This window comes from Pristiophorus japonicus, chromosome 14 (genome assembly GCF_044704955.1).
Source record: "Pristiophorus japonicus isolate sPriJap1 chromosome 14, sPriJap1.hap1, whole genome shotgun sequence".
NCBI lineage: Eukaryota > Metazoa > Chordata > Chondrichthyes > Pristiophoridae > Pristiophorus > Pristiophorus japonicus.
Genome location: NC_091990.1, coordinates 105,464,685 through 105,489,626, shown reverse-complemented (window position 1 = coordinate 105,489,626; position 24,942 = coordinate 105,464,685). Strand labels below are relative to the sequence as shown.

Here is a 24,942-nt window from a genome sequence, read left to right as displayed (position 1 = left end):
TTCTCTTCCCCTAGAATCTTACGCAGTTGGTTCTTTAACCCAGTGATCTGCATCTGGAGTTGGACATCATCCATACTATTAACAATACCTGTTCCTGTACTGAACGCTATGGCTACATCGTTCCAGGTCCCTCTTCTCTGCCTCCCGGACCCCACACTATTCCCAACATTCAGATCATAAAGCTGTTCTTTATCTACATTTCCATAGTCCAGTTCATAAAATTCCTGAAACATCAAATTTAACAGAGCTTCATAAAGCTTCTCCATCTTCGGGCGCCACAAAGGCAGGTGGACTTCAGTCAGATTCAGGATCACGGATGCCACGGAGTAGTGCACGTTCTACTGACAAAGTTTTGTTTCAGGGATTAACACCAACCCATTCCCCGGACCCCTACTGGTGGTGGGACATCTATCTACAGTCGTCTGTACCGTCGGTGCTCTGGGCGGGGGCCGGGGTGGTGTATGAGATGAGCTCTGTGGCGATTATGGTGTTCGGGGGATTTGGGGTGTCACAGGAGTCCACACTCCGATCCCACCCCCGGCGTCCTGCCATCGCCTGCTAAACACGATCAACACACCAGTTGGGCAGATCTTTTCCGACCCCCACATACACACAAATCCCATCCTCGGAGTCCCACCACTTATCTCAGCACACATTCACTCCTCCCTGAGAACCCGTGATCGTCCGGTATGTGTTGTTACTTAGTCTTTCCCAGTCAGCTGTCTGGTCCCCTGTGTCCGCGCTCAGTTTCCTGGGCCACCACCACCTTCCCAGTGGAATGTGTCCCCTACAGCTAAGGCACACCCGTTTACCCTCCGTTACCCTAACCCGGAGGTGGTGACCCCTATTCTCGGGCATGGTATGGACGCTTCACCAGAGGTGAACTTGTCATGGTGAAATACTGGGTGGAATTCGACCCCAGCCATCCAGGCTGTCTTCCCTTGTGGAGATAGACGCTTGCCCCATCCTTCGAGCCACCACCAGTGGTCACGGTCGGTCCGTCTCCGCCGGTGCAGTCGAAGACAAACTACTCCTCGGTGTCGCCCCTGCGACTCGTGCTGACTTCAGTCATGACGATCAGGATTACTATGGCTAACTTCATCTTGTTCTTAGGCGTTCCTTGAAAAACACACACAGAATGCAACGTTGTCCTTGGGGTGATGAATCATCTTTCCAGACGTAGCTACACATGATTACCTTTAGTAACCAGAATATATGTAAATCACAAACTATACAGACAAGCTAAGGCAACAAATAGGAGAGAAAGAAGTAATGTACAACGCCACCCGTCTCCGGGTGGCCACACTAGATCTCCTCGACCCCGGCTTCCTTCGTTCGCCGGTGTGTAAGGAGGCGTCCACGGCGCCCTTGGCCGTGGGATCCTGGCATTCCTCCTCACTCCTGCCCCCACAGGTGGAACGGCTAGTCCCTCTGTGGGCTCCTCACAGTCCCAGATTATGAGCTGGAGACCCACACCTGTAGCGCAGCTCGCCACTCCCTGCTGTTTCCTCCTCTTATCAGCTCTTTCCCCAGGGTTGAAAAGCTTGCACTGATTGATATGGAACCACTTCGTGCGTCGGGGCATTTTGACCGCATATACCATCGGACTTGCCTTATCCACGATACTGTACGGTCCCATGTATTGTAGTTCAAAAATCCCTACCCTGGTGAAGTTTCTGACCATTACTTGATCTCTGACCTTCCACTCGTGGTGCTTCTGGGGCTCAAGCAATAAACAATTTCTACAATGTTGCTTCCCCATGTTACTGGCAGCCTGCAAATGGATCTGTTTGAGATGCTCAAACAGATTCTTAACAAACCTTTCCCGGTTCACCTCTCTCAACTGACCTTCCATGAGAATCGGTGCCAGAACATGGCTGGGCGCTCTCATGACCCTGCCAGTCACGAGCTCATGCGGGGAACACCCTATGCTTCTAGACTGATTGGCTCGCACCCCTATCAGGACTAACGGCAAGACCTCCACCCATTTTCTAGGCGAGTCTCCCGTTTCCTTCCGTAACCTTTCCTTGATGCTCCTATTCATTCACTCCACAATCCCTGATGACTGCGGATTGTGGGCGACGTGTCATTTACCCTCTACAGCTAGCATCTTCAGAGTCTCCTGCATGACTGCCCCTGTTAAGTGACTCCCCTGATCGGACTCCACATACTGTGGTAGCCCCCACCTAGAGAACACTTCTCTCACTAGAATCCTTGCAGTCCCCAAAGCTGTGGCTGTTCGGCAAGGAAAGGCTTCTACCCATTTAGAGAACACATCTGCCAGGACCAGGCAGTACTTGTAACCCCTCTGCGCGGTGGGCTGCGGTCCGATATAACCGATCTGTATGGACTGCCTTGGTCCCTCCACTCTCCTACTGTCTCCCATGAATACCTTTCTTTTCTGTGGGTCAGGGTTGTTCGCAGCACACACTGAACAATCCGCGCAGAAGTCGCGGACGTCCTCCCTCAGTTGCAGCCACCACCCTGCCTGTTCCACCCGTTGCCAGGTGGTCTCCGGCCTGGGGTACCCTGCACCTGGACCCTCGTGGGCCAACTGAAGGAATTCTCTCTGGTGTGCTGCGGAACTACCCACTGCTCCTCTCTGAAAACCATCTATTCCTTTACCGTAATACCTGCCACTCTGTATGGACCCTCTACCTTATCTCCCTTAGCCAGCATCTCCAGAACAGTCTTTAGGACGGGATCCTGTGTCTGGACCACCTTTAGGTCCGGATCCAATGCTACCCCTGCACTCACTTGTGTCCCGGCTCTGCCTCTGATCGATGCTACCGAACTTGACCCATAAGGATCCCAAAATGTGCCCATTTGAGCACCTTCCTTGGCCAGTACGTCGGCCTGCCGATTGCCCTCCGTACGGGGTTCTGTCTTAGAATGGGCCTTGACTTTGTGGATATAGAAATCCCCCTGGGTTCCTATCGATGTTATGATCTGTTGCAACAATGGCTTGGTTGCTAGGGTTTCCCGTCTGCAGATGTGAACCCGCGACGAGACCAAATGGCTAAATATTCATACACCAATTGCAAGTGAACATGCTGTCCGAGCAAATCGTGTAGGGTGTAGGGAACTCTTCGGAGTGGGTAACCACATACACCACCGCCGACAGTTCAGCGTGCTGGGCGCTCATGGTGCTCGGGAGTTTAATGGCCTTGGCAATGCCTGCCTTTGGGTCAAAAATCCCGCATCCAGTGAGTCGCTCCCCTGCCACCACTGTACTGGACCCGTCTACATAGATCTCGCGGTCCGTGGGATGGATCCCAGCCCGAAACCTTATGTCTACGTCCCATACTCCTTCAACAGAACATTTGTGAGTCACCTCTGGGTAGATCAAATTTGCGATGAGCTTGGGCTCACAGAGGCCTTTCACACTCAAATTCATCTGCGAGAGCAATAAAGTCCAGCGAGCACTGCGTGCACTGTTCACTGTGCCGTCCTTTATCCTCCCATCCAGAAGCATCTGAATGGGCATATGATGGGTTAAGAGAGTTATTGGGGACATGCCCGTGAAGATTTGTGATCTCTTCACAGCCCAGTGTGTGGCGAGCAGGTGCCTCTCACAATTGGAGTACTCTCTCTCTACATCTGTGAGGATTCTTGATGAGTATACGACAGGCCTCACCTTGCCATGCCGCTCCTGGAGCAGCACTGCGCTTAAGCTGTCTCCTGTGGCAGCTACCTCCAAAAAGAACTCCTCTCCCCCATCAATTGCTCCTAAAGCCGGTGCGTTCTGCAGATCTCTCTTCAGCCGACTAAAAGCTGCCATGCAGTCCTCATCCCACTCCCAGCCCACTCCCTTGTGGAGGAGCCGGAGTAGAAGGGCTGCCGCAGCGGCATAGTCCTCTATGAAATCCCTGCAGTACCCGGTGAGTCCCAGGAAGGATCTTACCCCCGTTACCGTGATCGGGGCAGGTAGCTCCTGTACCGCCTTCCTCCTCACCTCATCGATGGTCCTCTCCCCAGCACGCACGGTCAGCCCGAGGAATTTTACTTCCTGCTGGCCGATCTGTGCTTTCCTGGGATTAACCTTGAACCCAGCTTCCTTTAACAGACTCAGCAGCTCATCCAGCAGTGGACCATGCTCCTCCCCCTTGTCGGAGAACAAAAGCAGGTCGTCCACATACTGCACAAGCCGCTGTGGTCTACTGAACCCTTTTAAACAGTTGGCCATACATTGGTGGAAAATAGAAGGACTGTTATGAAACCCTTGGGGAAGGCAGGTCCATGTGTACTGCTGCCCCTTCAAAGTGAATACAAACTTATACTGGCCCTCCCTTTTGAGAAGGATAGACCAGAATCCGTTCGAAATGTCCAGCACCGTGAATGTTTTCGCGGCTGCTGGGATACTCCCGATCAGGTCGGCTACGGCTGCGACGGTGGGGGCACAGGCTGGGATGTTTTTGTTAAGAACCCGATAGTCCACAGTGGCTCTCCACGAATTGTCCGGTTTCCTAACCGGCCAAATTGGAGAGTTCACATGGGTCGCTATGGGTCTCAACGCACCCTGCTCAACCAGTGATACCAATGCCGTCTCTAAATCCACCTCTGCCTCTCTGGGGAAGTTGCACTGTTTTGTGGTCGGGCCATGGGGTCTCCTACTCTGACCTCCACCCCTGCTACCCTCCCGCAGTCGTGCTTGTGTGTAGCGAATGCCACGAGGTTGGCTCGCACATCCACCCTGTACTCCGCCGGGGTAGAAGTGACCAAAAGTTCAAGGTCATAACTACCCTTGGGCTCCCTTGCCTTGCTTCCCTGGTATAACTACCACCTCCTTCTCCTTTCCCGTGCATATTCCCCCCATAGACAGTGATTCCGGAAATCCACCAATATCTTGTGGGTCAGTATGAAGTCTGCCCCCAAAATGCCTATTCCCTCCCGCTCCCACCGCATCAAGACACATTTTCACTCCGAATGGAGTGTCCCCAGTGGGATGGAGAAAGACTCAGTTCGTCCGTTCCCGGTGAACCCTACTAAGTTATATGGTACCCCGTTCGATAGAGGTGATGTGGCCGGGTTATTCGCATAGACAATAGTGCTTGAAGCTCCAGTGTCCAGCAGACAGGTCCCTTGCACCTTCTCCACCCCCATCTTCACGCACGGTCTTTTCCAAGCATCATAACTTAGTGGGCGCAGGTAAACGGGCTGAGAAGCCCCTAGTCATGGGTCGGGATTGTTCGGGGCAGATGGGAGTGCTGCTTGCTGCCACGTCCACCCTACTCTGCCCTGCCGGAAAGACTGCGCGGAGAGCAGCCACTTATAATGCGAACGGATCAGTGCTGCTTCCCGCCACAGCTACAGCTTTCCACGCTCGCGCTGGAGGATCCCCTTTCCCGCTCCTTTTGTCAGGGACTGGGCAGTCTTTCCTCCAGTGCCCTTTACTCCCGTACCCATAACAACCCTGCTTCTTCTCTGAGCTACCCCCTTCCTGGCGCCACTCTTTTCTAACGTTGCCTCCACTAGGCTTTGTCTCGTGCACTCTGCCCTTTGGTTTGTCATCCTCACCCCTAGCATTCTTAAAAGAGAGAGTTAACTGCCGGATCACCCCCTCTTCTGTGGTTTGGGAATCCCCGGAATTGAACCACCCCTCTGCTTTGGCCTTGAGCCTGGGCAGGCTGTTCGCCACCAGGGTCCTCAGCCAAGTGAGCCTTAGGCTCCCCCTCCAGCTGTGCCCGGCACTCCGATAGACGGACCAAAGCCTGTCTGCGAAAGCCTGTGATGCCTCCCGAGCTAACTGCAGTGTCCTTTCCACTCGGGAGAAGAGACTTCCATCAGTGAGGCCCATAGCCTCTAGGATGTCATCCTTTATCCCCTCTAACATACCCTGCCCCATCTTGCTACCCGCTGAGAGTGACTGGTACAACCTACTATCCAGGGAAAACAAAAGTAATTTGGCTGACTCAGCTTTGTTACAATTATTGATTTCCCCCCCCCCCACCTGCTCTACATCCGTAAAATGGACAGATGGGTCGTCTTTGCTGGTCAGTTTGGTCAGGTTAGAGACCATTGCCTGCAGCTGGGAGGTCGTATACAGGACCACGAAGTCACTCTGCAGTGGTCCTTGCTCTTGACCACCTACGGGCGTACCGTATTTCCGCTGCCGGACAGGGCACATGGGTCTTGGTCCCGGCACTTCGGGCAGTGGTCGAGCGTCCTCCTCTGCCTCACAGTCCTCCTTATCTTTCCCATGCTCTTCCTCATCTACCCGGGCCATTCCCGGAGCTACCAAGCAGACCATCCCTTTGGCCTTAGATATAGCATCGGTTAAATTCCAGATCTGCTCCTGGCAAAGACCATGATTACCTGTATCAAACCCTCTAGTGCTGGTGGCTCTGTATGCCACCTGAATATCCTTCAACTGCTGTTCCAGAGCCTTTACCTCACGCGACAAGCGTTTTGGGCTGATGGCCCTTAATCTGGGCATCTCTCTCAGTCTTTGTGTTGGGAAAGACCTGGCTCCTCTTTGGCTGGCCAGGCTAGTGGGTTCATTGTTCTGTTTTCCTTCTGAGATGGAGGTGAGAAGTGCTTTTGCATATTAGAATGGCTTTGTCAGTGTCCCCCTTCCTGGCCGACAGCTCTTTTGTCAATATTCATGGCCCCCTTCCTTTAGCTATGACTGGTGGGTGAACCCGTTCTGGATGACGGACAGTTCTTTTGTCACAGCTAACTGCCATGCGGTCTCTGGAGTTTTAACAAAACCAGCATAGGGAAAATACCCTCAGAAAAATAGAAATCCACAAAATATTCTCGGCTGAGTCCATTCTTTAAACAGGAACTTTGCGATCCCTTCAGCGTAGCTCCGAAAGACTATTACAGAGAACCCCTGCTGCAACCGAACATTTCTCTGTCTGCTCACTATTTTTATCTTTAATGTCGTGCAGCATAGCATTTTGAATATTCATTTTAAGTTTAAGTGCGCTATCTCGTGGCCATCTTGTCTAAAGCTAAATGAACGTGTAGTTTCTCTCATCTGGTCCCTCACACACACACACACACACACACACACATAGTGGGGGAAAGATTTCAGAAACTCACTCCACAGAGCCACCTACTTGCTCCAGCTGTTTGCTCTCATTCTAAGTGTTCACATTGTCAGTTTCAATTGTAAATATTCACAAGCATGATGAAAAATGGTGACAACAGGAAGTGCGCACAGACACTAGACTCGCTGCCACTGTCACCATGGTCTCTTTCCATAACTGTGCACCTCCCTGTATGATTGTGCAATGTAACAGTCACTGGAGCAGGCTGATGGGCACCCAGCCAACTTTGCAACACAGTGAAAAGTATAAAAGTACCATTCCCACGATATATATTCTGACCGACCTCAATTATCTTACAGCAAGTTTCTCAGGGGTCAAGGGAAATTGCTTAAGCTGTGTGTCACAGTTCATAAGATCATAAGAACATAAGAAATAGGAGCAGGAGTAGGCCACTCGGCCCCTCAATGAGATCATGGCTGGTCTTCAACCTCAACTCCAATTTCCTGCACTATCCCCATATCCCTTGATTCCCTTAATATCCAAAAATCTATCGATCTCCGTCTTGAATATACTCAACGACTGAGCCTCCACAGTCTTTTGGGGTAGAGAATTCCAAAGATTCACCACCTACTGAGTGAGGAGATTTCTCCTTATCTCAGTCCTAAATGGCCGACCCCTTATTCTGTGACTATGACCCCTGGTTCTAGACTCCCCAGCCAGAGGAAATATTCTCTCTGGCCTGTCAAGCCCTTTTACATTCCCACCAAACTTTGTGTCATGAACAAACTTGGATACATTACATTTGTTCCCCTCATCCAAATCATTGCAATAGACTGTGAATAGCTGAGGCCCAAGTACTGATCCTTGCGATACCCTACTAGTTACAGTCTGCCAACCTGAAAATGATCCATTTATTCCTGCACTCTGTTTTCTGTCTGTTAACCATGCTGGTATATTACCCACAATCCCATGAGCCCTAATTTTGTTTAATAACCTCTTGTGTGGCACCTTATTGAATCCCTACTGAAAATCCGAATACACCACACCCACTGGTTTCCCCTTATCTATTCTATTAGTTACAACCTCAAAAAACTCTTAATAGATTTGTCAAACATGATTTCCCTTTCATAAATCTGTGTTGAATCTGCCAAATCCTATTATTATTTTCTAAGTGCCCTGTTACCACATCCATAATAATAGATTCTAGCATTTTCCCTACTACTGATGTCAGGCTAACTGTTCTGTAGTTCCCCGTTTTCTCTCTCCCTCCTTTCTTAAATAGTGGGGTTACATGAGTTACTTTGCAATCTGCGGGAACCATTCTAGAATCGATGGAATTTTGGAAGATGACAACCAATGAATCCACTATCTCTATAGCCACCTGTTTCAAAACCCTAGGATGTAGGCCATCAGGTCCAGGGGATTTATCGGCTTTCAGCCCCATTAATTTCTCCAGTACTATTTTTTTTACTAAAACTAATTTTTTCAGTCCCTCATTCTCGCTAGACTCTTGGTTCTCTGCTATGGCATCATTTGAGTACCTTGAGTGTGTTGCAGCCTTGTTATTTCTGAGTGCGTCTCGCTGCAGTGACATTGTGCAACATGCATTGGGTTTTTGCTTGATTCCTTTCTCCCATGCTTTGTGGGAATTGTCCAAAGACATTTAAAGTGTTTTCAGCATTGATGAATTGATTTTCCATCGTCTCCTTATGCGCACGGTTGTGGGATTGGGAGAACATAAGAAATAGGAGCAGGAGTAAGCTTATTTGGCCCCTCAAGCCTGTTTTGCCATTTAAGACCCTAGGATGTAAGCCATCAGGTCCTGGGGACTTGTCCGCCTTAATCCCATTATTTTACCGAGTACTACTTCTTTAGTGATAGTGATGGTATTAAGTTCCTCCCTCCTGATAGCCCCTTGATTATCCACTATTGGGATGTTTTAAGTACCTTCTACCGTGAAGACCGATACAAAATATTTGTTCAAAGTCTCTGCCATTTCCCTGTTCCCATTATTAATTCCCCAGTCTCATCCAGAGGGCGGAAGAGAGCAAGATAATTATTTTTTGCTTTCTCCTGGCTATCCTGCTGAATTGTGCACATCAAAACAATAGTGCGAAATCTATAAATCACTAGTGAAATGGTGAGTGCTGGCACCACTGCACTCGAGTCATTAAATTTCTGCTAGGTTTCAATAGTCCTGCTGGGCTCAGCTAGATTTATTATTGCCGTCCTACTGTACATCAGCATCCCTGTGAGATGAGCTATTAATTTCAAGCGGTTATAGATTTAAGCCCCACTCCAGAGACTTGAGCACAAAATTTACAAAGGCACTTCAGTGCAGTACTGAGGGAGTGTTGAATTGTCGGAGGTGCTGTTTCGGTTGTGATATTAAACTGAAGCCTCCATCTGCTTGTTGAGGTGGAGTTGAACAATCCCATGAGACTATTTGAAGTGCAGGGAGTTCTGCTGGTGTCCTGACCAGCATTTATCCCTGACAACACCACCAAAACCTGACCATTTATCCCATTTGTTGTTTGTGGGACCTTGCTGTGTGTAAGTTGGCTGACCTGTTTACCGACACAACAGCAATAATTCTTTTGGAACTCTCTATCTCTTTTTCTGCCTCTATTAAAACCTTCTCAAGCTTTTGTATCTCTCTCTGAATTTCTCCCCTCCAGCTGTGAATCGCCTCAGTATGTCTTCCTTCTGTTAAAGAAGTCATGTAAATGAAAGTCGTTGTTATTTTAGTTGTCTACGCTTAAGAAGTAATGTATTGGCTGTGAAGCACTTTGGGAAGTCCTGAAGGTGTAAAAGGCGCTATATAAATTTGATTGTTCTTTATTGGCCCTAAGTAAGGCAATGGGAATTCTTTGGGATGGACTCTCCTGGATTGTTTCCAGTAATGACTCCTCCAGAATGAAATGTTGAAAGTTTTTTGCTGCAAGTTATCAAAATAATATTTTAATTCCAATGGCTTAGAAATAGCCAAATAGAAATAATTGATTTTCCATTTTCTCTAATATCCAGAGACCTTGGGACATCATTAACAAACCTCCAGGTGCTGTGGATGGCTCGCTGTGGACTGACCGACTTGGATGGCATTCCTTCTTTCTCTTCTTTAAAGGTGACTGATCAGTGAAGTCATTCTTAAGACTGTTCTTATGTGGTGCCACATGACGTTATGAGGTTAAGACTAGTCAGCTCGACAAATTATTTAAATCTATTGTGATTCAAAGGAACCAAGGGCATACAGCATTGAGGCTACCCTGGGACTATTACTTCATGAAAAGATAAAGCAGGGGGGTAATTAAAAAAATAGTTCATGGGGTGTGGACGTCGCTGGCAAGGCCAGCATTTATTGCCCATCCCTAATTGATCTTGAGAAGGTGGTGGTGAGCCGCCGTCTTGAACCGCTGCAGTCCATCTTGATAGGCGTAATTAGGATTATGCAGCAGCTCACCGTGCTTAATTTGGGAGCACCAACCAGTCCTGCAACACCCAAGCCATAGTGGGACTGGACAAGTTCCTGAAAGCAAATAGGATTCAGGATTATTGAATTTAGATTTGTTTACAGCACAGAAGGGGGCCAATTATTCCATTGTGTCTTGCCAGCCCTTTGCTACAACAATCCCAAACTAATCCCACTGCCCCACTCTCCCCATAACGTTGTATCAATCCCAAACTAATCCCACTGTCCCACTCTCTCTATAGCCCTGTATCAATCCCTAAACTATTCCCACTACTCCGCTCTCTCCCCATAGCCCTGTATCAATCCCAAACTATTCCCACTGCCCCGCTCTCCCTATTGCGCTGTAAATTTTCTTCCTTCAGGTACTTGTCCAACTCTCTTTTGAAAGATAAAATTGAGTCTGCCTCCACCACCCTCTCAGGCAGTGCATTCCAAATCCTAACCACTCGTTGCGTAAACAAGTTTTTTCTTACTTCGCCTTTGGTTATTTTGTCAGTCACCTTAAATCTGTGTCCACTGGTTCTCGACCCTTCTGCCAATGGGAACAGTTTCTCTCGATCTACTCTGTCCAGACCCCTCATGATTTTGAACACCTCTATCAAATCTCCTCTCGACCTTCTCTGGACAAAGGAGAACAACCCCAGCTTCTCCAGTCTATCCACGTAAATGAAGTCCCTCATCCTGGAATCATTCTCATAAATCTTTTCTGCACCCTCTCTAAGGCCTTCACATCCTTCCTAAAGTGCGATGCCCAGAATTGTACACTATACTCTAGTTGGGGCTGAACCAGTGTTTTATACAGGTTCATCATAATTTCTACACTTTTGTACTCTATGCCTCTATTCATGAAGCCCAAGATCCTGTAAGTTTTTTTGACTGCTTTCTCAACCTGCTATGCCATCTTCAATGATTTATGCACATATACCCCCAGGTGTCTCTCTTCGTGCACCGCCTTTAGGATTGTACCATTTAGTTTATATTTCCTCTCCTCATTCTTACTGCCAAAATGCATCACTTCACACTTTTCTGCATTAAATTTCATCTGGCACTTGTTGGCTCATTTCGCTAGCCTGCCTATGTTTGCGATTTCTAAGTTTGCGATATATTTTTGTGAATTTTCAATGTCTTTGTGATAAAAGTATAGTGTGTGTGTGGGGGGGTGGGGGGCGGTGAGAGATCAAAACTGGCGCAGATTCAATTGTCATACTTGGACAACAGCAACAGGAATACACACCAAAACAGCAGTAAAATACTGTGGATGCTGGATATCTGAAATAAAAGCAGAAAATGCTTCTACATGGTGTGTAAGGATAAACCCAGCAATTACAGGGCAGTCATTTTAACCCCGGTAGTTGGGAAGTTTTTAGAAACGATAATCTGGGACAAAATTAGCAGTTTCTTGGACAAATATGGATTAATTAAGGACAGCCATCACGGATTCGTTAAAGGCAAATCGTGTTTAACTAACTTGATTGAGTTTTCTGTTCAGGTAACAGAGAGGGTTGATGAGGGCAATGTGGTTGACGTAGTCTACATGGATTTCAAAAAGGCGTTCGACAAAGTGCCACATAATAGACTTGCCAGCAAAGCTGAAGCCCATGGAATAAAAGGGACAGTGGCAGTATGGATACGAAATTGGCTAAGTGATAGGAAACAGAGGATAGTGGTGAACAGTTGTTTTTTGAACTGGAGGAAGGTATACCGGGGTGTTCCCCAGGGGTCGGCACTGGGACCACTGCTTTTCTTGATATATATTAATGAGTTGGACATGGGTGTACAGGGCACAATTTCAAAATTTGCAGATGACACAAAACTTGGAAGTATAGTGAACAGTGAGAAGGAGAGTGATAGACTTCAAGAGGACATAGACAGGCTGGTGGAATGGGCGGATGAAATTTAACACGGAAAAGTGCGGAGTGATCACTTTGGTAGGAAGAATGAGAAGAGGCAATATAAACAAAAGGGTACCATTCTAAAGGGGATGTGGGAACAGAGAGGCCTGGGGGTATATATGCACAAATCATTGAAGGTGGCATGACAGGTTAAGAAAGCAGTTAAGAAGCATACGGGATCCTGGGCTTCATAAATAGAGGCATAGAGTACAAAAGCAAGGAAGTTGTGATGAACCTTTATAAAACAGTGGTCTGACCTCAACTGGAGTATTGTGTCCAATTCTGGGCACCACACTTTAGGAAGGATGTGAAGGCCTTGGGGTGCAGAAAAGATTTACAAGAATGGTTCCAGGGATGAGGGACTTCAATTATGTTGATAGACTGGAAAAACTTGGGTTGTTCTCCTTGGAGCAGAGAAGGTTGAGAGGAGATTTGATAGAGATGTTCAAGATCATGATGGTCTAGACAGAGTAGATAGAGAGAAACTGTTCCCATTGGTGGAATCGTCGAGAACCAGAAGACACAGATTTAAGGTGATTGGCAGAAGAACCAAAGGCGACATGAAGAAAGACTTTTTTACGCAGCAAGTGGTTAGGATCTGGAATGTGCTGCCTGAAAGGGTGGTGGAGGCAGAATCAATCGTGGCTTTCAAAAAGGAATTGGATAAGTACCTAAATGAATTTTTTTATAGGGCTGAGGGGAAAGGGCGGGGGAGTGGAACTAGCTGAGGTGCTCTTGCAGGGAGCCGTCACGGGCTCAACAGGCCGAATGGCCGCCTTCTATGCTGTAACCATTCTATGCGGGAAATACTCAGCGGGTCAGGCAGCGCCTGTGGAGGGAGAAACAGAGTTAACCTTTCAGCTCAACGATTATTTATCAGTTCTGACAAAAGATCATTGACCTGAAATGTTAACTCTGTTTTTCTCGCTTCACAAATGCTACCTGACCTGCTGAGTATTTCCAGCATTTTCTGTTTTAATACTGTTACATACATGTATATAGTAATAATTCTGGAATACCCGAGTCCAATAATGAAATATGTTTTAATTGGGATTTCTGAATCGTTGCTGACTGAATATTGTAATTTCCCAAGTGCATTGTGCAGATTTTAGCAAATGGCTGTGACTCGATTACAGTGCTGGGACACATCCTGAATCAGGAGACCAAAATTCAGTAGTTTTGCGAGCTTATCCTAAACCCAGTTCACTCTAGCCTTGAATTTTAATAAAGATTGAGAATTTTTCAAGTGTGAATGTTTCCACTTGTTTTTCTACTGTGTGCGGTCTGTATTCAGCCACCACTCTTGAGAGGTTTTCCTTCCTGACATTACTGTGGGCCCCTGAGTTTTTTTTGTCTCTGCTATTTTGTGCAATCTTGCAGAAGGTGGGCTGTTTCACAGGTTCCATTACTGAACTAGTGCTGTAATAGAGAGGGGGGAGAAGTAAAATCTTGCATATTGTTCTATTTTAACAAGTTAGGTGAGTTCATAGAATGATGGGCTCATATGGCATATAAGAGGCCATTCGGCCCATCAAGCCTGTGCCGGCTCTTTGAAAGAGCGATCCAATTAGTCCCACTCGCCCTGCTTTGTCCCCATAGCCCTGCATATTTTTATCCAATTTCCTTTGGAATCTACTTCCAGCACCCTTTCAGGCAGTGCATTTCAGATCATGAGTATAGAAGATTGAGGGGTGATCTGTTCGAGGTGTTTAAAATGATTGAATGATTTCATGCGTAGATCGAGAGAAACTATTTCCTCTGGTGTGGGGAGACCAGAACAAGGGGACATCACCTTAAAATTAGAAGCCAGGTCGTTCAGGGGTGATGTCAGGAAGCTTCTTCACACAAAGGGCAGTGGAAATCTGAAACTCTTCCCCCCCACCCCCAAAAGGCTGTGGATGCTGGGTATCAATTGAACATTTCAAAACTGAGATTGATAGATCTTTGTTAGGTAAAAGGTGAGATATGGAACCATCGTGGGTAAGTGGAGTTGGTAAACAGATCAGCCATGATCTAATTGAATGGAGGAATAGGCTTGAGGGGTTGAATGGTCTCCTCCTGTTCCTGTGAGTTACGTTTTCATATCTTTGCTGCAGGAACTGTATTTGGCGTATAACAGCATCTCAGATGTCAGCCCAGTGAGCATGCTGGAACACCTGGAAGTGCTAGACCTGGAAGGGAACAACATTGCTGATATTGTGCAGATCCACTATGTAGCTCTGTGCAGCAAGCTGAACACACTCTCACTGGAGGGGAACCCTTTTTGCTTGCAACAAAACCCAGGGACACCGGAGGTAAAAAGAGTAAATTCATGTTTTACCGTGTGTGCTATCATGGTTTAGCATTATTTACAAAAGACCAACAAAAATATCCTTTTAAACCAGCTCATAGCTTGACATCACCGCGAATAGAAACATAGAAATTTACAGCGCAGAAGGAGGCCATTTCGGCCCATCGTGTCTGTGCCGGCTGACAAAGAGCCACGTGGCCCTCACTCAGCAGCCCTGCAGGTTACGTATAAACCTATGAACAATGTACAATCGCGGACAGGTAAAGAGCATCCGACCCAACCAGTCTGACCCCACACCCCCATGCATCGCAACATTTTACACTCCACTCCACACGGAGCCATGCGATCTCCTGGGAAAGGCAAAAAAACAGATAAAAACCCAGACCAATTAGGGGAAAAGAATCTGGGAAAATTCCTCTCCAACCCATCCAGGCGATCGAAACTGGTCCAGGAGATCACCCTGGCCGTATTCGATTCCCTGCAGTACTTACCATCATATTTGCGCCAGCCAATAAGAGGCTATTCAGTCTAATCCCACTTACTAGCTCTAGGTCCGTAACACTGCAGGTTACGGCACTTCAAGTGCCCATCCAAGCACTTTTAAATGTGGTGAGGGTTTCTGCCCTTCCAGGCAGTGAGTTCCAGACCCCCACAACCCTCTGTGTGAAGAAATTTCCCCTCAAATCATAGAAACATAAAAAATAGGTGCAGGAGCAGGCCATTCGGCCCTTTGAGCCTGCACCGACATTCAACATGATCATGGCTGATCATTCAACCTCAGTACCCCACCCCAGCCTTCTCTCCATACCCCCTGATCCCTTTAGCCTTAAGGGCCACAACCAACTCCCTTTTGAATATGTCCAACAAACTGGACTCAACAACTTTCTGTGACAGAGAATTCCACAGGTTCACAACTCTCTGGGTGAAAAAGTTTCTCCTCATCTCGGTCCTATATGGCTTACCCATTATCCTTAGACTGTGTCCCCTGGTTCTGGACTTCCCCAACATCGGGAACATTCTTCCTGCATCTAACCTGTCCAGTCCCGTCAGAATTTTATACGTTTCTATCAGATGCCCTCTCATTCTTCTAAATTCCAGTGAGTATAAGCCTAGCCAATCCAGTCTTTCTTCATGTGTCTATCCTGCCTTCACAGGAATCAGTCTGGTGAATCTTCGCTGCACTCCCTCAATAGCAAGCACGTCTTTCCTCAGATTAGGAGATCAAAACTGCACACAATACTCAAGGTGAGGAGTCACCAAGGCCCTGTACAACTGCAGCAAGATCTCCCTGCTCCTATACTCAAATCCCCTCGCTATGAAGGCCAGCATGCCATTTGCTTTCTTTACTGCCTGCTGTACCTGCATGCCTACCTTCAATGACTGATGTACCATGACACCCAGGTCTCGATGTACCTCCCCTTTTTCTAATCCCCTCTAAACCTTCCACCAACCACCTTAATCCTATGCCACCTCGTAATTGACCCCTCCACCAAGGGAAATAGGCCCTTGCTATCCACTATATCCAGGCCTCCCCAAATTTTATACACCTCAATGAGGTCTCCCCCTCAGCCTCCTCTGTTCCAAGGAGAACAAAGCCAACCTATCCAATCTGTCCTCATAGCTAAGATTTTCCATTCCAGGCAACATCCTAGTAAATCTTCTCTGCACCCTCTCCAGTGCAATGATGTTCTTCCTATAATATGGCGACCGGAACTGCACACAGTATTCCAGCTGTGGCCTAACCAGCGTATTATACAATTTAAGCATAACCTCCCTGCTCTTGTATTCTATGCCTCGGCCAATAAAGGCAAGTATGCCTTTTTAACCACCTTATCCACCTGGCCGCCTACTTTCAGGGATCTGTGGACAAGCACTCCAAGGTCCCTCTGTTCATCTGCATTTCTAAGTGGAATACCGCTAAATGTGTATACCCTTTCCTTATTAGCCCTCCCCAAGCGCATTACACCTCACTTCTCCGAATTAAATTCCATTTGCCACTGTTCTGCCCATCTGACCAGTAGATTGATATCCTCCTGCAGTCCATGACTTTCCTCTTCATTATCAACCAGTTTTAATGTAATCTGCAAACTTCTTAATCATACCCCCTATATTCATAGAAACATAGAAAATAGGTGCAGAAGTAGGCCATTTGGCCCTTCGAGCCTGCACCACCATTCAATAAGATCATGGCTGATCATTCACCTCAGTACCCCTTTCCTGCTTTCTCTCCATACCCCTTGATCCCTTTAGCCGTAAGGTCCATATCTAACTCCCTCTTGAATATATCCAGTGAACTGGCATCAACAACTCTGCGGTAGGGAATTCCACTGGTTAATAACTCTCTGAGTGAAGAAGTTTCTCCTCATCTCAGTTCTAAATGGCTTAGCCTTATCCTCAGACTGTGTCCCCTGGTTCTGGACTTCCCCAACATCGGGAACATTCTTCCAGCATCTAACCTGTCCAGTCCTGTCAGAATTTTATATGTTTCTATGAGATTCCCTCTCATCCTTCTAAACTCCAGTGAATACAGGCCCAGTCGATCCAGTCTCTCCTCATATGTCAGTCCTGCCATCCCGGGACCAGTCTGGTGAACCTTCGCTGCACTCCCTCAATAGCAAGAACGTCCTTCCTCAGATTAGGAGACCAAAGCTGAACACAATATTCCAGGTGAGGTCTCACCAAGGCCCTGCACAACTGCAGTAAGACCTCCCTGCTCCTATACTCAAATCCCCTAGCTATGAAGGCCAACATACCATTTGCCTTCTTCAGCACCTGTTGTACCTGCATGCCAACTTTCAATGACTGATGAACCATGACACCCAGGTCCGTTGCACCTCCCCTTTTCCTAATCTGCCGCCATTCGGATAATATTCTGCCTTCGTGTTTTTGCCATCAAAATGGATAACCTCACATTTATCCACATTATACTGCATCTGCCATGCATTTGCCCACTCACCTAACCTGTCCAAGTCACCCTGCAGCCTCTTAGCGTACTCCTCACAGCTCACATCGCCACCCAGCTTAGTGTCATCCGCAAACTTGGAGATAGTACACTCAATTCCTTCATCTAAATTATTAATGTATATTGTAAGTAGCTGGGGTCCCAGCACTGAGCCCTGCGGCATCCCACTAGTCACTGCCTGCCATTCTGAAAAGGACCCGTTTATCCCGACTCTCTGCTTCCTGTCTGCCAACCAATTCTCTATCCACGTCAGTACATTATCCCCAATACCATGTGCTTTAATTTTGCACACCAATCTCTTGTGTGGGACCTTGTCAAAAGTTTTTTGAAAGTCCAAATACACCACATCCACTGGTTCTCCCTTGTCCAATCTACTGGTTATATCCTCAAAACATTTTAAAAGGTTTGTCAAGCAAGATTTCCCTTTCATAAATTCATGCTGACTTGGACCGATCCTGTCACTGCTTTCCAAATGCGCTGCTATTTCATCTTTAATAATTGATTCCAACATTTTCCCCACTACTGATGTCAGGTTTAACTGGTCTATAATTACCCGTTTTCTCTCTCCCTCCTTTTTTAAAAAGTGGTATTACATTAGCTACCCTCCAGTCCAGAGGAACTGATCCAGAGTCGATAGACTGTTGGAAAATGATTACCAATGCATCCACTATTTCTAGGGCCACTTCCTTAAGTATGCTGGGCTGCAGACCATCAGGCCCGGGGATTTATCGGCCTTCGATCCCATCAATTTCTCTAACACAATTTCACGCCTAATACGTATTGTGTTCCTAACACAGATGAGACTGTACACAGGGAGGTTAAAGTAACAGTGACCTCAGTCTTTATTAAGACACTCCAGAGTGAGGAACAGGCCTTAGGGGCCGGCTTATATACAGTGCTCCCAAGGGATGCTGGGATCCCTTGGGACTTCAGGGGATGCGCTCCCTGGTGGCGGAACATGGGAGTGCATGCTTCACAGATACACAATATCACTCCCCCTCAAAGTCAAAGTGAAAACTATTTACAAGGTGAGATGGTTGGGAGCCTTTCTTTCCCTGGTGGACCGCCTCGGTACAAATGTCTGTTCTGGTGTGTTGGCTGTGCCCTTGCTGGGCTGGCGTGTTGTTGGCCCTGGAGGGCTGCTGGGTGAACGTGGTCTTGCTGGGCTGTTGGGCGTGATGCGTTCAATTTTCTGGTCTGGCATGGTGTCATTGATCCTTTGGGCGTTTGTTGTGGGTTGTTCAGGGCAGTCTGTGAACTGCAGCCTCGTTTGGTCCAGGTGTTTTCTGCAAATTTGTCAGTTGTCTAGTTTGACTACAAACACCCTACTCCCTTCTTTAGCTATCACCGTGCCCGCGATCCACTTGGGACCCTGTCCATAGTTTAGCACATACACAGGGTCATTCAGATCAATTTCCCGTGACACAGTGGCGCGACCATCGTTTACATTTTGTTGCTGCCGCCTGCTCTCTACCTGATCATGCAGGTTGGGGTGAACCAGCGAGAGTCTGGTTTTAAGTGTCCTTTTCATGAGTAGCTCAGCTGGGGGCACCCTGGTGAGCGAGTGGGTTGTCGTGCGGTAGCTGAGCAGTATTCGGGACAGGAGTGAGCCTTCTGTGACTCGTTTAAGGCTCTGTTTGATGGTTTGTACTGCCCGCTCTGCCTGCCAATTGGAGGCTGGTTTAAACGGGGCCAAGGTGACATGTTTAATCCCATTGCGGGTCATGAATTTTTTTAATTCGGCACTGGTGAAACGTGGCCCGTTGTCACTGACCAGTATGTTAGGCAGGTCGTGGGTGGCAAACATGGCCCTCAGGCTTTCAATGGTGGCGGTGCTTCCCAACATTATTTCACATTCAATCCATTTTGAAAAAGCATCCACCACCACCAGGAGGGCCAGGATCACAAACTTAGTGGTGCCACTCTGGGCGCGTTGCTCAACTGAGCACACACGCTGCACTGCCATACACAGGACTCTAAGTCAGAGTCGATACCGGGCCACCACTCGTGGGATCTGGCTATCGCTTTCATCATTACTATACCCGGGTGTGTGCTGTGGAGATCCGAGATGAACATCTCCCTGCCCTTTGTTGGTAGTACTACGTGGTTACCCCACAACAGGCAGTCTGCCTGAATGGACATCTCGTCCTTTCGCCGTTGGAACGGCTTGATTAGCTGTTGCATTTCAACGGGGATGCTGGCCCAGCTCCCATGCAGTACACAGTTTTTTACGAGGGACAGCAGAGGATGATTGGCTGATCCACGTCCTAATCTGGTGGGCCGTGACAGGTGATTTATCATTTTCAAATGCTTCCATGATCATCAACAAGTCTGCGGGCTGTGCCACCATCAACAAGTTTGCAGGCTGCGCCATTTCCACCCCCGTGGTGGGCAGTGGTAGCCGACTGAGAGCATCCGCACAATTCTCGGTGCCTGGCCTGTGGTGGATGGTATAGTTATAGTGCCCACCTTTGTATGTGGGCTGAGGCATTAGTGTTTATCCCCTTGTTTTCAGCGAACAGGGATATGAGGGGCTTGTGATTGGTTTCCAGCTCAAATTTGAGGCCAAACAGGTACTGATGCATTTTCTTTATCCCGAACACACACGCTAATGCCCCTTTCTCAATCATGCTTTCGGCCCTCTCGGCCTTAGACAAGTTCTTGGAGGCATAGGCGACAGGTTGCAACTTCCCCGCAACGTTAGCTTTTTGTAATACACACCCGATTCCGTACGACGACGCATCACATGCTAGCACAAGACTTTTACACGGGTTATTCAATACAAGCAGCTTTTTGGAGCATAAAATGTTTCTGGCTTTCTCAAAAGCAATTATTTGTTTTTTTCCCCCATACCCAGTTCTCACCTTTATGCAATAACACATGTCAGGGCTCTAAGAGGGTGCTTAACCCCGGTAGGAAGTTCACAAAATAGTTGAGTCCCAGGAACGACCGCAGCTCCGTGACGTTCTGTGGTCTGGGCGTGTTCCTGATAGCCTCTGTCTTGACGTCTGTGGGCCGCGATCTTTCTCCCCAAAAACTCCACTTCTGTTGCCATGAAGACGCATTTTGACGTCTTCAGCTGCAGCCCTACGCGATCCAGTCGCTGGAGGACCTCCTCCAGGTTTTGTAGGTGATCGACGGTGTCCCGATCCGTGACCAATATGTTGTCCTGAAAAACCACGTGGTACCGACTTGAGTAGGCTCTCCATATTTCTCTGGAAGATCGCTGCAGCCGACCGAATTCCAAACGAGCATGTGTTGTAGATGAACAAATCTTGTGCGTGTTGATGCAGGTGAGGCCCTTCGAAGACTCCTCCAGCTCCTGCGTCATGTAGGCCGAAGTCAGGTCGAGCTTGGTGAATGTCTTGCCTCCTGCCAGCGTCACAAATAGGTCATTTGCCTTAGGTAGCGGGTATTGAGCCTGTAGCTAGAAACGATTAATAGTTACTTTATAATCGCCGCAAATCCTGACCGTGCCATCACTTTTGAGTACTGGAACATTCGGGCTGGCCCACTCGCAGAATTCCACTGGGGAGATGATGCTCTCACATTTCAGCCTGTCCAGCTCGATTTCCACTCTCTCCCTCATCATGTGAGGTACCGCTCGCGCCTTGTGGTGAATGGGTCGTGCTCTGGGACCAAGTGGAACCGCACCTTTGCCCCGGAAAAGTTTCCAATGCCTGGCTCAAAAAGGGAAGGAAATTTGTTCAGAACCTGGGTACATGAGTCCTCATCGACATGTGATAGTGCTCGGATGTCATCCCAGTTCCAACAGATTTTGCCCAGCCAGCTCCTTCCAAGCAGTGTGGGACCATCGCCTGGGACAATCCAGAGTGGCAGTTCGTGCACCTCGTAGGTGACCTTGTCCATGGCGCTGCCCAGGATAGTGATGAGCTCTTTGGTGTATGTTCTCAGTTTCATGTGGATGGGGCTCAGGGCTGGTCTGAGTGCCTTGTTGCACCACAGTCTCTCAAACATCTTTTTAGTCATGATGGATTGGCTTGTGCCAGTGTCCAGTTCCATGGCTATGGGGAAGCCATTCAATTTTACATTTAGCATTATAGGTGGACATTCATCGAAAAAGTGTGCACCCCGTGTACTTCAGCATCTGCCTTCTCTCTCTGAGGCTCGAAATTGCTTTGATCCACCATGGACCGATCTTCCTCTGCCACGTGGTGTTTTGCAGAGCTTGCAGCTCGCCTGCAAGCTCGTTGGAGGTGCGCCATTGTTCCACAGCTCTTGCAAACATACCCCTTGAAGCGGCATGAATAGGAGGAATGGAAGCCCCACAATGCCAACAAAGTGTAAATTGCCTTGCATTCATCCTTTGTTGGGGACTCAGTCATCTGGTTCACCTGAGGCCTGCTGGCAGTTGCAGACACGTGGTTTCTGCTCTCTACATTTCTGCTCGCAAACACAGTTCCAATTTATGAATATTGCTAGCACTTGTGTGCTGAGAGATTTGTTTGGTGTTATCACTGGTGGACATAACCGCCCATGCTATCGCAATGGCCTTACTGAGGGTCGGTGTCTCTACAGTCAAAAGTTTTCGTAGGATGGTCTCGTGGCCAAAGCCCAGTACAAAAAAGTCTCTGAGCATCCAGGTAGCCATCCAACTCACATTGTCCTGCAAGTCGCCTTAGCTCGGCGACGTAGCTCACCACTTCCTGACCTTCAGATCGCTGGTACGTGTAGAACCGATACCTCGCTATCAGCACACTCTCCCTTGGGTTAAGATGCTCCCGAACCAGTGTACACAGCTCCTCATACGACTTAGCTGTGGGTTTCACCGGAGTCAGAAGATTCTTCATGAGGCTGTAGGTCGGTGCCCCGCAGACCATGAGGAGGACCGCTCTCCTTTTTGCAGTGCTTCCTTCTCCGTCCAGCTCGTTGGCTACACAGTACTGGTCTAGCCATTCGACATAGGCTTCCCAGTCCTCACCCTCCGAGAACTTCTGCAGGATGCCCACAGTTTGCAGCATCTTTGCGTTGGATTCGTATACTCGTGCTGGGATCCCTTGGGACTTAAGGGGATGCGCTCCCTGGTAGCAGAACATGGGAGTGCATGCTTTACAGATGCACAACAATAAGGATTTCCTTCAGTTTCTCCTTCTCACTAGACCCTCCGTCCCCTAGTATTTCCGGAAGGTTATTTGAGTCTTCGTGAAGACAGAACCAAAGTATTTGTTCAACTGGTCTGCCATTTTTTTGTTCCCCATTATAAATGCACCTGAAACTGACTGCAAGGGACCTACGTTTGTCTTCACTAATCTTTTTCTCTTCACATATCTATAGAAGCTTTTGCAGTCAATTTTTATGTTCCCAGCAAGCTTCCTCTCATACTCTATTTTCCCCATCCTGTTTCAACCCTTTGTCCTTCTCTGCTGAATTCTAAATTTCTCCCAGTCCTCAGGTTTGCTGCTTTTTCTGGCCAATTTATATGCCTCTTCCTTGGATCTAACACTTTCCTTAATTTCCCTTGTTAGCCACGGTTGAGCCACCTTCCCCGTTTTATTTTTACTCCAGACAGGAATGTATAATTGTTGAAGTTCATCCATGTGATCTTTAAATGTCTGCCATTTCCTATCCACCGTCAACCCTTTATAATCATTCGCCAGTCTATCCTAGCCAATTCACGTCTCATACCATCAAATCTAGATCATTGATATATACCACAAAAAGCAAGGGAGACAGTACTGAGCCCTGCGGAACCCCACTGTAACATCCTTTCAGTCACAAAACCACTACCCTTTGCTTCCTACCTCTAAGCCAATTTTGGATCCTACTTGCCACTTTGCCCTGGCCTTCATGACCAGTCTGCCATGTGGGACCTTATCAAAAGCTTTGCTAAAGTCTATATACACTACATCGAATGCACTACCCTCATCGACCCTCCTGGTTACCTCCTCGAAAAATTAAATCAGGTTAGTCAAACATGATCTTCCCTTAACAAATCCGTGCTGACTGTCCCTGATTAATCCTTGCCTTTCTAAATGTAGATTTATCCTGTACTTCAGGATTTTTTTCCCAATAATTTTCCCATCACCAAGGTTAGGCTGACAGGCCTGTAATTACTCAGCCTATCCCTTTCTCCCTTCTTAAACAAGTGTACCACATTAGCAGTCCTCCGGCATCCTGCCTGAATCCAAAGAGGACTGGAAAATAATGGTCAAGGCCTCTGCTATTTCCTCTATTGCTTTGCTCAACAGCCAGGGATGCATTTCATCCGGGCCTGGGGACTTATCCACTTTCAAAGCTGTTAAACGCCTTAATACCTCCTCTCTCACTATGTTTATTTCATCCAGATTTTCTCACACCTCCTCGATAGCAGTATCTGCATTGTCCCTTTACTTTGTGAAAACAGACGCAAAGTATTCTTTAAGAACCATATCGACATCTTCCGCCTCCACATACAGATTACCCTCATGCTCTCTAATAGGCCCTATCCTTTCTTTAGTTATCCTCTTGCTCTTAATATATTTATAGAACATCTTTGTGTTTTCCTTGATTTTACTTGCCAAGAATTTTTCATGCTCTCTCTCAGCATCTGAATATGCTTTTTAATTTCACCTCTGAACTTTCTATATTCCTCCAGAGATTCTACAGTATTTAGCCGTCGGTATATGACATAAGCTTCCCTTTTTTTTCTTTATCCTCCCCTGTAAGTCTCTAGACATCCAGGGGGGCTCTAAAATTGTTATTCCCAACCTTTTTCTTTAAGGGCACATGTTTGGCCTGAGCCATCCGGATCTCCTCCTTGAATACCTCCCACTGTTCCGACACTGATTTACCTTCAAGTAGCTGTTTCCAGTCCACTGTGGCCAAATCAGTTCTCAACTTAGCAAAGTTAGCCCTCCCTGCTTCTATACTCAAATCCCCTAGCTATGAAGGCTAACATGCTATTTGCCGCCTTTACCGCCTGCTGTACCTGCATGCCAACTTTCAATGACTGATGAACCATGACACCCAGGTCTCGTTGCACCTCCCCTTTTCCTAATCTGCCGCCATTCAGATAATATTCTGTCTTCGTGTTTTTGCCCCCAAAGTGGATAACCACATTTATCCACATTATACTGCATCTGCCATGCATTTTCCCACTCACCTAACCTGTCCAAGTCACCCTGCAGCCTCTTAGCGTCCTCCTCACAGCTCACACCGTCACCCAGTTTAGTGTCATCTGAAAACTTGGAGATATTACACTCAATTCCTTCATCTAAATCATTAATGTATATTGTAAAGAGCTGGGATCCCAGCACTGAGCCCTGCAGCACTCCACTAGTCACTGTGTGCCATTCTGAAAAGGACCCGTTTATCCCGACTCTCTGCTTTCTTCC

At 47.6% G+C, this 24,942-nt stretch overlaps 1 protein-coding gene across 4 annotated transcripts in view; it reads left to right on the top strand.

Annotated features, from left to right (window-relative positions):
- Positions 1-24,942, top strand: part of lrrc56 (leucine rich repeat containing 56) — a 259,560-nt gene that overhangs the window by 84,741 nt on the left and 149,877 nt on the right. For all 4 annotated transcript variants that reach the window (XM_070898582.1, XM_070898580.1, XM_070898581.1 and 1 more), the window contains 2 exons: positions 10,023-10,119; positions 14,453-14,650. In XM_070898582.1, coding sequence (XP_070754683.1) covers positions 10,023-10,119; positions 14,453-14,650 — 295 coding nt within the window. The remainder of the gene's footprint in view (positions 1-10,022; positions 10,120-14,452; positions 14,651-24,942) is intronic.